The sequence below is a fragment of the Perca fluviatilis genome, chromosome 20 (genome assembly GCF_010015445.1).
Source record: "Perca fluviatilis chromosome 20, GENO_Pfluv_1.0, whole genome shotgun sequence".
In the NCBI taxonomy this organism is placed as follows: domain Eukaryota; kingdom Metazoa; phylum Chordata; class Actinopteri; order Perciformes; family Percidae; genus Perca; species Perca fluviatilis.
Genome location: NC_053131.1, coordinates 25,160,919 through 25,173,881, shown reverse-complemented (window position 1 = coordinate 25,173,881; position 12,963 = coordinate 25,160,919). Strand labels below are relative to the sequence as shown.

Below are 12,963 nucleotides of genomic sequence, written 5' to 3'. Positions count from 1 at the left end.
ATAGTGGGCGGAGAAAGACGCTGATTGCCTGATGGGTGTCAGGGTTGATAAATACTACGCAAAATGTGGAAGCATAGCGTGCGCTATTACCGAACTCGCATAAACAGACGCAGCGCAAACTGCGCTAGTGTTAGTAAATTAGGCCCCTTGTGTCTACCTGTGGCACTTTTGAGAGTACACTGAAAAGACAGCGCTGGCTCTTAAAACCTTGTCAGTACATCGAGCGGTTCACATGATCTCTTTTTGAGTCTGACAGCAATCAATTCAAAGCACCAGCTGTGATCAATATGTGCAATTACTGAGTTCTTGTTTCTCACCCTTGGCTTCACCAAGTCTGTCTCACTTCTGCATGCTAAATCAAGGTGAAGTCTGTGGCCTCGCAGCCTTTTCTTCATGCAGACATCTGGGGCCGTGCTGCAAACATTTTTAGGATTTGTCCCAGTTTCTTTAAGGAATCTCCTCTACCTGCCCCCTCTAATCAGGCTGCCGAGGCTAACATGTCTGGGTTAAGGAGAGAGGGATGGACTGAGAACGTGATACAGAAAGTTGGGCTGAACAAATTGACCTGACAGATACATTATTTGGTTGTTTGAGGTCAGTGGAAAGAACATGCTGTGAGAGAAAAGAACAAGGGAAGGAAACTTGTGGTGCTGCCCCAATTAAGTTTCACACTATAAGTTGAATATTTACTCGCTTTCCAACTTCTGAGGGAACTACCTGGCCCTTTAAACTGCTGGTCTAGAGGAATGGGCAAAGGCATGACCCACCCTACTCTCACTCTGATTGTCTTACCCTGATAGTCTTACTCTAACCTTAACCAATCTCACTCCTCGTGCCTAAACCTAACCAACCCATCAACCAATCAAAGGCGGGTCATGCTTTTGATGTCCCTCCGGGCCATCCATTCTAGCATCAACACTCCACAATGTTCACCAGCTAGTTGCTTACTTTGCCAATGTGCAGTTTGGTGCTGAGCAGGTAGCATAAAGTAAGTTTAGGTTTTTCGCTAAACACAGTTGCCTGCTGTGTCTGGAAACAAAGCTAATGAGAGACAGTAAAGTTGTGGGCTGTAAAACCAAAACAATGAGCTGAAAGTTGCCACTACGTAAAACTAAAGTGTAGAGATGCACCGATAGACCAGCCGGTGACCGGAATTGGCCGGTTTTCACGTGCTTGGCCATGATCGGCGACCGGCAGGTCAGTCAATGCTACAATTAACTGACAACATAAGTTATACGAGTTACAGTTCTCAAGGACGCACAAACGACACGGATGCGACAGCACAGTCTCTTTGTCCTTTCTCTCAACTTTTCCACCGTATGTCGCGCGTATCTGTTCAAAAAATGTTCTATGTTCTGTGCAAAATGTTCTATCTAAAGACAAGATAGAAAATAAATATTTGTGGTTAGAAAAAATTAAATCAGAATCGGCTAAAATCGGTATTGGCTGACCTAACTCAAAGAAAATCGGAAATCGGAATCGGCCTAGAAAGTTGTAATTGGTGCATCTCTACTAAAGTGGACTGCAGAATTGGGAGATCATTCTCTGTGGGTTTGTCACTATGAGTAACCACTTTGACATTAAAGTCCCTCCACTCAAAAATGCATTTTTTTCATGTTTATGTCCCCTAAAATGTCTGAACTTAACTATACTTAACTGTATCCGACCAAAGTTTGTCACTAGAGAGGTGTTTTCACATTACTCTCCTGAAGGGGGAAATGTTCTTCCCTGAAATTTGAGATTCAAACGTATCCTGGACAAGCTTGATTAGGTAAATCACTAATCTGTAAGCCAATCACTGTCTTATACACAAAAGCCAGCAAAGAAACCTGAAAGCTCCGGCGCAGAGCGGACTGTCAGTACAGAGAGCAAAAACACACTGTCAGCATAGCTGTCAGCCACTGCCAGTTACAAGCTAACAAGCTAACAAACGAAACATAAAAGATGCTAACTACACTTACCATTCTGATACATCTGCTAGTCCTTGATTTTAGTGCACAACAGACTCCTCATCTGAGTTCCTCCACAGCGCTGCGGAGGAGGGTCTGGCTAGTCCACACAGTATTCCGGGATGGGAGAAAAATGTGCTCTCGTTTATTGGCATTTCTTTAAACCAATCACAATCGTCTTGGGTGGCGCTAAGCACCTCACGGAGCAACGGCACCTCTGCAAAACAGCCTCGGGAAGGAACTTGTTTGGGTGGAACGTGTGTACGTTCAAAGGTTGTTTTACTCATGCAACAGAAAACTCAGATCAGACAGATAGTCTAACTAGCTGTCTGGATTTACCCTGCAGAGATCTGAGGAGCAGTTAACCATTACCCTCATAAATCGGCCGGAGTTTAAAACGCCAACTCAAAGAAAGCGGAAGGAAACGGACATCCGGCCGAAATGAAAGACATCCGGCGGAATTTACGGCAGCAGCTTAACAATCCCGGGAGTGGAACATGTAGATATAGACTGACTGAGTCTGACTGACGCTGGGTTCAGACAGCAGACTGATGTCATAAAGTGGCGTATGTATGACACGCCAATTCGTATGCCATTTTGGCGTGTTATCAAGACGCGTAATCGCTTTTTAGCGTGTTTATCAGTGCCGTTCGGCCACCATTGACCTACATTACAAGTGAATTTTCGCCATAGCGAGTAGTATGAAAGGACGTAAGTCCGCAGCAGCAGGTTGGTATGGGGTGGTGGATGGGTAAAACACAGCACTTTCACCCAGGAGAGCCAGGATTGCGTCCCATGTGTGGTGTTTTTCAATCATTTTTTATTTATTTTTAAGCCTCCCCCAATGTTTCTTTCCTAAACCCAACCGTTTATTGTTTTCCTTAGCGTGTGACGTTGGTCACCGCCGTGTTTTTGTCGTTTTTTTTTGTGTTACTAAAGCCTTTCCCAATGTTCTTTTCCTAAACCCAACCTTTTTTTAAATTTTTTTTTTTACACGCGTGTGACGTTCTCGCGATAGTACGGCACGTTCTCGCGATAACATGTGTATGTTTACATTCGCTGTATACAGCGTAGACATACACGTGGATAGCTCAAAATGCGTACAGATAACACGGAAAGGGGCGTGTATGTTTACACAAAGTCATGATGCCATGTTGAGACAGGATGCCGAAACTATACCGTTGCAGACCGCGAGCTCGCGGAGCTCTGCTAATGGGCCCATTGGGGCTTCGCAAACCCAAGCTCCGTGACATATTTTTTTTTTTTACTTTTTATGTGAGAAAAACAGTGTAAAAAAAAAAAAAAGAAAGTATGAATCATAATATTCTTAAAAACATTTTTATGAGTGGGACTTTAAACCTTGTCATTTTATCCATTGTTAACATAAAATATGAATCAGTGCAGCTTTAAAATTAATAACTAAAAGCAGGCCTGCAGAAAGTATTTTATAATGGACTGGATTTAGAGAAGTAAGCTAGCTAAATGGGCAGTGGTCTACATGCTCATCAATAAAACAGAGACAAATGATCAGCTTGTGTTGCTTCTTCATATCCTCTCAATAATAGCAATAATTGATTTATGAGAAAATGTTCTCGTCAGTGGCCATTTACAAGAAAATCACTTAGTCTCTTTATGGAAACTGGCAGAGGGAAGGTTTGTGTTACATCAGGTTGTTCATGAAACGTGTTTGCGTTGTCATATTGAAAGGCAAGAAGGAGCGACTTCAGAAAAAGCTCCAGCTAAGCCAATTAGCAAATGGAGGATACAGTACGTCAAAGATTAGCCATCTTACCTGACAGTCGGCTGTAAATTGAGAAAGCAGCAACAGTTTCCTCACACTACAGCTGTAGAACATATACTGAGGCATTGGGTTTTCTCGTGAGAAAACTGTGTGAAGTCACAGCCAACTATTGCTCTGTATATTACCAGCACTCTCCATAGCCCCGGGCAATGGAAACACACTGACAAAGTAGTGCAGTTGATACCTTATTTATAGAACAGACAAAGCCACATATACCCAATTTAGAACCATAGTATTCATTTGACAATTACTGTGAAGTATTAATAATAGCTTGAGCCTGCAAACACACAACAATACAGAAGTAAAAAACCCATGAGGAATATACATTTTAACTTTTTTCCTCAAGAAAATCTGTTATTCCCAAATCCAACTCAAACCTCAGTGGCAAATGCATCTTCAGCCTTTCTGTGTACTTTTCTGCTGGGACTAATTCATCAATGTTACAAAACTAGCGTTGTATTATCAGTCACTCCCGCTCTAAGAAGGAAAAAATGATGCCTCTCTGTTTCTTGTGATTCTCCCAAATCGTGGGAAATGGAGAGCTGATCAATAAGTAAACTGCACAGAAAATCCTTCACTTTGTCTCAACCTGACATCCAGCCCTGAGATGACAGAAACATCTAATATACAGCGGAAATGTTGTTGATGATAAGTCAGTGCAGTGGATCTCCAATCCATCCTACATACCGTAAAAACCACTTGCTCATCAAAACCTCAACAAATCAAACCTCTGAGGTCCTGAGCAGAAAGGTCCTGGGAACAGTCCGCTGAGGAACATTAGCAAACATGCAGTTAAAGAAAAAGAGTATTGTTCAGACTGCCAGCATATTCATATTACTGTATATATTGGCATATTCATTGGCAGATTGTATCCTGATTGATTTTGAAAGTCTGGACAGCAAAAAAAAACAAAAAAAAAACACATGAAATGCGATTTTTGCAAATCGGATTCAAACCACATTTGGAGGTGGTTTCAAATGCGGTTCCAATCGGATTTCTACACATGCGTCTCAGCTTGGATGCTCTGGCCGCTCAAATCGGATTTCAAAGTGTCTTTTGCATCGCTTGTAACGCGACACACATACATCAAATCCAGAGTGAGGGACGTGCTGAGCAGAATACATGCTGCTACTAGCAGAGTGCTATGGAGGACAACATGGAGGAGAACAACAGTCAGAGAAGGACTCGACTCTGCACCCTGACTTGACAGGGCGAAATTATGGACCCCATTTCTCATGCTCCCGCGTTGGAAAGCCACGTCACCAGCTACATAATTACCACAGCAACCCATGCAGATATGGTTGGAAAAAAATCCAATCTGATCCCTTGCAAATAACAGTGCAGACAGTCTGTCCTAAAGATCTGATTTGAGAAACAAATTTGCAAAATTTTTGATTTGCCTTAAGTCTGAACGTAGCCCAAAAAAAAAAGTCTGTGTCCACAATTCAACGGGAGATCATGTATACAAGTCACAGAGTCTTATGTTCATCTGTTGTATGGATAGACTTTTAGCATACAACATGCTACTATTCCTGTGGACCTTTTCCATACATGTAGCTCTTATCTCAATCTCTATCTTAAGTACATAAAATATATACATTATTACCTCATTAATCGTAAGACTGTTAGCTGCATTATTTATTTATTTTTTTGCCATTTGGACCAACCCAACAAGTGGAAAAAAATTGCACTTTTGGCATATTTTTGCCTTAGTTTATATAGCTAACATACAGTATTAGCAAACAGTTGGCACTTTACACACTGAGCAGACATAGAACAACATTAAGGCCTCCTGCACACTGGCTGCATAGCGTGAGCGTGTCGGCTGCGTGGCGTGTCCGTTTTTATTTTGGCTCCCATGTTAACAGGTTAGAGCTTGCACACTGCCTGCGTGACACGCCAGACCGCGCCAAAAACGCGTGCATGCTAGAAATAGGACCGACGCCTATTTGTCAGGCGACACGCAAGCGTGTCGGAAGCGTTTCCAGGCAAAATAGAATACGAAAAGATGTTTATATGTCATATTGACACAAATACATTAAATGAATGACATTTTGATGTTTTAAAGTCTCTAGATTTTGACATAAATGCAAATATAAATGTAATTTAAAAAAAATAATAATAAATAATTATTGATTTTCAAATATTGCACCGGTCAATAACGAAATATTCTGTAGCCTATTTTGCCATCAATACTGCCAACGTTGTCTTTGCTGTAATCAAATCAGTATATATTTATGTTTAACATGGTATTTAATTTTATCATTCGGAAACATACATGTATACAGACAAGGCTAGCAGCAGCAGCGCCAAGTCAGACACGTTTCTGGTGTGCAAAGACATAGAAAACGCCACGCAGCCGCCACGAAACTGACACGCAACAGAAACGCCACACTCACGCAGCCAGTGTGCAGGAGGCCTAACATTCATTTAGAGTCATGCTTCTGGCCACCTGACAAATAAAAGGCTTGTCTTAGTCTTCACTAACTCCTGTTGGAAATATCTGTCCCGCTGCTAATCACTCCACTGTGTTCACCAGCAACTTTATATAGACTGGCAGCCTCCTCACTGCCTTTTAAACTTGTGTAATACTGAAATGTCCTGGTTTGATTTACGGCCCACAGTTTCACTTAGAAAGTAATGTATTGCTCTATTCCAGATAAAATGTCTCATATCCCACATTAGCTCAAATGGTCCAAAGAAATATTGGCTATTATCGCCTCATTTCCTGTTTCTCGCTCCCCAAAACAAACAGTCTAAACATATGCGATCTACGATATAGTTCTTATTGGATGTAGCTCCACTGGTTGACAAAGGCACCAGAGGACAAATGACATGGCAGGCATTTCAGTAAGATTTGAAAGATACTGTCAAAATGTCAGCACAAAATAGCTTTTCTGTTGATGTCATTTTAAAACATAATATTTCCACAGCTAAACGCCTCCTGCGCTGCCTACTCTGTACTTGGCTCCAGCTCAGGACTCGAGGCTTCATACACACCACACACACCACAAACAAAGCACGAGAATACAAAGTGCGTGAGTCGGGCTGTTTTCGATCTGCCGGCCAGAAAACTGGGCTTAACCAGGATATGTGAAATCCACTTGGGCCTGCAGTCGATCTGTCTAGAGCTTGTCACAGGAGCTGATGCATGGAGCTCAGTCCCGGGGCTGAGCAGTGGAACCACACACAATATACACCAGTCTTGGCCAGATTACATTTTACAGCTTTTATAAAAGTCAGTAAAACATTTTTCCTTATTTAAATTTCTATTGCAGTCAATTAACAAAAAAAGCTTGCTGTGTACTGTATATCCAATTAACCGGCTTAAGGAGCTCTGATATATTTGGTATTTAAGGCATTTGATAATAACAGTTTTAAGATGATGATCACGATATGAAGCACAACCTGAATTCGCAAAATAAACAGACTTAATCGCATGACTGATTGTTAATTAATACATTAATAAAGTCTCTAAATAGCTGACAAAAAAAAGCTATAATGTGAGTCACACTTGAGGTTGTTGACTAAAACTACAGTTGGAGTAAATGTTATAAAATGTAAAAGAAATCATTTAAATGCAATGCTTGCAATACCATTTTTTACACGTGTTGGTCGGACAGATCAAACAACTTGACACTACTTATGGCCCTGAGAAATTGCAATGACCATTTCTCCACTATTTCCTTTCACATTGCATACACTCAGTGAGTGATTTGTAGTTGCAGTTGTATTCTGCTTTTGTATGTAAAGGCTGTATCAATATTTCCATTATTTTTATTTAGTGTCGGCACAGAAACCCTTTGCACTTGTTCTTACATGTATGTGAACTTTAAATGAGATGACAAGTTAAATAATAGCACTTTTTAAAGAACATAATTACTTCCAAACACTGATTCATGCAACCACAATAAAACAAAAAATCTGAATTCATTCTTTGCTCTAACATGTCAGGCAGAAACAACTTGTTCCTGTTTTTGTTGCGACACGTTAGGATGTTCATCCAACCTTACATCACAAATACAGCCAGAAAGATTACATACAGCCTCCCACTGGTGTGGGCAGCCCAGCCTCTGGATGCTGCAGGTGTCAGTCAGCCCCACAGCTGCTGTATAAATCTTAGCGGAGCCAACTAACTAGTGAAATATCGCTGACAGGGGCAGCTATAATCACGGCCTTTCAGGAAATGGCACTTTGCTGACTAATGTAGTCAATGGGTGGGGTAGAATAAGCATCTAAAACATCTAAGTTGTGGCTGTCTTATGAACTGGAGGAGGTATGATTGTAGTGAGACTGCTGGAGATGAGGCAGGGTGAGCTTTAGTAACGCAAGGGTGTGGAGCTGACTCTTATGGTGTATCTCGTGAATTTATGACATGCTCCTGTTCATGCTAATTCTTCATGTGCTCGTCCCTAAGATGAAGAAAAAATACTTAATCATGGGGAACAATAGCTTAAAAGTGTATTATGCTGAGACAAAACTGAAAAGACTGGTATCAGAGGTGTTTTTGATAACTTCATCCAATGGTAAAATGTCAGGTATAAGCAAAACTGTCATTAGACCATGTGGCTGTAAGGTCATGGATCACTTGATAAAAAGTGTCAAATTAAAAAACACAAAAATGCAACACTCTAAGCTATAGTCTTGGGTACCGAGACCCGGTGCTTATACGGCACCGGTGCCTTAACGACCGGTATCTACCGGACCGAATAGCAACGCGGATTTCGGTGCCTCATTTCGGTGCCACTTAAATGCCTGCGCTTCTCTCTGATGCTCCAAAACAGATGTTAGAGGCAACCGAAACATCGCCGCATGTCACGCTAGTTAACATATGAATACACTCGGCATCAGGTAATGTTAGCCTACCGTTAGCTAGCAGCTGGAGTAAACACGGTTAAAATGCTGACAGCTAACGTTAAACGGTGTGACTGTATTTCCCTGTAGAGGATTCCAACACTGAGACATAACGGTCTGCAGCTGCAGTTGTCTGAAAAACAACACAGACGGTGCATTCACTTGAAACTCGCCTCACCAGCCTCGTGCTGCAATCAAAGTTATTGTAAAATACCCTTTTCCCATCAAGTGGTTGTTTTTGTCATTTAACAGGAATTTAGTGGTTTAATAAGTTATTGTTATAAGTTATTGTTATTACATTTTTAATAAATCATTTAATTTTGACCCTTTAAAAATATATATATATTTTTAAAAGTATCGGTTCAGGCACTGGCACCATTTTAAAAGTATCGTTTTAGCACCATTATCAAAAAAACTCCAAACGATACCCAACCCTACTAAGCTATGGTTCATATCAAATAAATCAAACTCTCTGTGTGACTGGCATTTATTTAAACATCTTTTTTTTTCAGATTCTCCCGCATACACTTGATGAGTCTCATGCAAAACAATGTGTTTCTGAATGTCACAAGTGATATTAGCAGAGCCCCGAGGCCCGGGGCTGGTGGGTGGTCTAGTTGCCTACTTTATAGCAGGAACTGGATAAACCACATCACCGTGCTGGTTTCTGAACAAAAATGTCCTGTATTCCCTGTGGCCTACTATTTTAACTCTTTCGCCAAAGACAGTACAGACCTTAAATCATTACAGGTTTGGGGCGTCCTACTGGCCTAGTGGTTTAAATGCATAGTATGATTACAGCATTCCCACTTGGATTCTGGCTAGAAAACTGTGTTGTCATTTTCCATATCTCTTTCTCCTCATATTTTGTCACCTCTCTACTGCCCATGTATGAAGGCATAAAACACAGCCATAAAAAAAGGTCTACAGGTTTGAATGTATATTTGACATAATATTTCCCATACGTGGATATTTTCAGAACACAGCTTTATATTTTGGTGGAAATACTCTCTATTAATACGAAACAGATCACTTATCATTGAGCTATATATTGTCCTCTTTCCAGTGACACCAAAAGTACTGTATTCCACAGCTGCAAGCATTTAAAACTGATAAAATAAACACCAAAGCTACTTACAACCTGCAAAGTTATATAAGCAGAGAAAGGTGTAATTTAAGCACTGTTCACTGTGCAACCCAGAAACAGAAGCTAAAACCCAAGAGGCTATACATAGAAAAAATATATTTATTATAGCCTACAGTAATTATAAACTAAACTTAGTATTTTAGATATCCCAAAGCCGAACCAGAGCTTTCAAAGAATACTGTCCTGGGCTAAAACTCCATCCGTGTGGGGTTTGCTCTCTTTAACCCAAGTTGTAAAGTACCAGCATGCAACGAGGCTACAAAACGACCAGCCGACTTCGACGAGAACCGAATGACAGCCAGAGTAGGAACACAACCGGCTATACTGTTGGCTATATGTACAGCAGTTGAAATAGCGGAGCTGTCCTTTCAGCACCACCGTCTCATGTGTCTCTTACTACTCTCACAGAGCAGAGGAAAAATCCGCTTCAAAGACAAAAAAAACAACTTAAACTGATTCCAGTCAATGCAAGCACCATTCTCCTGAAATCATTCGCACTTTTTAGTTTAAGGAATTCAGCTATGACGTGTATTATTTCCAGCCGAAGTTAATTACGAGTAAAGGAGAGACGTTATTGGCCTACTTACCATCAATCGCCATGATGTTCTGTTTGGGCTTCGCTTCCACCAAAGCGAGCGGTGAAGAAGGGGGAGCGGCCCACTGCAAGGGTGAGGGTAGGGGGAGAGTCATAGTGTGGTACAGTCCACCAGGCAGCCGGGAGCAAGCTGACTGTCTGAAGCGAGCAATGTACAAATAAAAATATCTAACGTTTATTAATAAATTATAGCTAAGAGAAAACATGCTACACATTACAGGTTGATAATAGCTCAGCAAATGTTTTAATGTAGTTAGCCAATCCAAAAGTAAATTTTGTTCAGCTAAGATACATTAAAAACTATGCTAATACTAGAGCTATTAATAGCATCTAGTTAGTGATATCAAATAACTTCTAATATATCCGTAGACCGGCTTTGGTGATATTAACAAGATGCTAATGCAACCCAATGTAAGTTAGCTGAAGAAAAAGTTTGTTAAATAGCTAAGCTAGCTACATGCTGCAATAGTAGCCTACGCCTATAAGTTGCTAATTAATCGTAATAAAATCAACTTTTGTGATATCTTCTAAAAACAAGGCATCTTCCTTTAGTGGAGTTAATCCGTATTATTATCCTTTATCTGGAGCTTAATAATGTAAGTTAGTTTAGCTAACCCTGAAGTTAATTTTGCTCGGCTAAAATACATATTTAAGCTGCATTAAATGCTAATACAATTCACTTAAAAAGAAATACAACTTGCTAATGATGCTATCTAGATGTAGCTAAATAGCCTACAAAAAACATAATTTAGGAAGGCTAACGTTAAGCTAACATTACATTAGTAAACTATTAGATGCTAATATGCTTATTAGATGCAGTCTAAATCGACTTTTGTGATATATACTACATACTATATAGTTAAATAGTATTAAAGCAACTTAATACTCAAAACACCAACAATGGAGATCAGCCTTGCATTTCTGAAGCTTAATTTAATATATTTTGTCTATAGCCTATATACTTGAGGGCAATTTTAAGCTCTTCAGCAGTGGTTCTCAGCCCTTTTGTGACTCAGTGCTGCTGGTTCACCCACTACCTTAGTTGTTAATCATCCACTGATTGCTGATGGCTGAAAAGGAGCAGGGCCCATACAGGAAGACATCCATCATCAGATCATCACAGACATTTTCTGGGAGTTGCTGAAAAAATATTCTGGGTGTCACAGAGAAGTACAACAAAAACATAAATTGCAACACATCCTTACAATGTAACTCCTGAAATGTTCTGATCAATATGATGATATCTAGGAATGAAGCATACACTGGTGATTTGAATATTAAAGGTCAGGTATTAAATACAGCACTGGAATTAAATATTCATAAAGCAGGCATTCAGTATTCAGTGTTGTTTTCCATAGCAGTGATGCTTCCACCGGAGATGTAGATACATAAAAAAAACAATAAAGTTGGAGAATATATTAAAATATTACTTGCTTTCTATTGTATATCTAATCGAACAAGCTGCACAGCCCAATATGTTACTCCTACTTGAAAAAAAAAGGTAAGTGCAGCCTCTGTGTAATGTTTTTCACCTTTGCCCTGCCTAAACCTGTCTTTTGCATCAATGATACAACACAAACACAATTTATAACCTGCATGTGTTGTCCTATAATTACTTTATTGCCTTCAGTACCCTGTATTTATTCTAATCTTATCTAAATTGCTCTCTGTTTTGCTGCAGTTACCCCATTTCCTGTTGAGGTTCATTAAACCTTCATTAATTTCTATTAAATCAAATTGCTATCTCTGTAAGTCAGTCAGACAAAAAAGAACACTACTGCCTGCCTGTGCAATAAAGTAGTAAATGTAGTAAAATGTAAATGTTAAAAGTATTTCTGTACATTCTTTTAGCCCTCTGAACACATACAGCCGTTGCATTGTATTAATGTTTCTATAAACCTGTTTTTGCAACAGAACTCTAAAACCCATTAAGTCTTGAGGTTCAATTTACACTACCATGCCGTCATAAGGTTGCCATGGATACATAAAGCAGCTGCCGAGCGCTACCTTGTGATTCTCTGCCAAAGACATGGGCACGTTACCCAATCGAGGCATTTTGTAACACACTTTCTCTGTACCCTCACTCTATTGGGCCTCTAATTTTAGAATCCTCATTTTCCAGTCTAACAGAGCTACAGTATTTAGCAGGCTTTTTAAGATTGTGTACTTTGTGATGCACTGACACACACTGATTATATTATCTGAAAAAGCAGTATAATAGAAGAGAGCAAAGGCTCTTTTTCTTTTCTTTTTTTTAATTTCTACACTCTCAACCAACTAGTTTCATCTCGCGACCCCTTGTAAGGGTCCTGACCCCCAGGCTAGGAACCAGCTCTCTAAAGCATCACGAGTGGCAGATTGAGAATTTGTGTTATTATATTAACATAACAAAAAGTTATTACAGTAACCCAAAGATATTAAGTGAGCACATTTACACTAACTGGAAACAAATACAATTGTATACAAGTGTCCAAAAAAAAAAACCTAAATAAATACAATATTCATCTATGATGTGCAAGGCCTGTTTGCGAGAGCACATACAGGGTTTCGCCTACAGTGTGTAGGTTGCCCAGATGTATTTGGAAACAAGTTTTTAAAAATATTAATAGTGACTTGG

General features: G+C 39.9%; 2 protein-coding genes across 4 annotated transcripts in view; both read right to left on the bottom strand.

The window, feature by feature from the left end:
- The window catches only part of syt14a (synaptotagmin XIVa), a 49,519-nt gene extending 39,021 nt beyond the window's left edge, over positions 1 to 10,498 (bottom strand). For 2 of the 3 annotated variants that reach the window (XM_039785965.1, XM_039785964.1), the window contains exon 1: positions 10,339 to 10,498. In XM_039785965.1, coding sequence (XP_039641899.1) covers positions 10,339 to 10,441 — 103 coding nt within the window. In that variant the 5' untranslated portion in view covers positions 10,442 to 10,498. The remainder of the gene's footprint in view (positions 1 to 10,338) is intronic. The other variant, XM_039785963.1, reaches the window with a different exon arrangement.
- LOC120549233 (serine dehydratase-like) overlaps positions 1 to 12,963 on the bottom strand; it is a 30,278-nt gene that overhangs the window by 6,326 nt on the left and 10,989 nt on the right.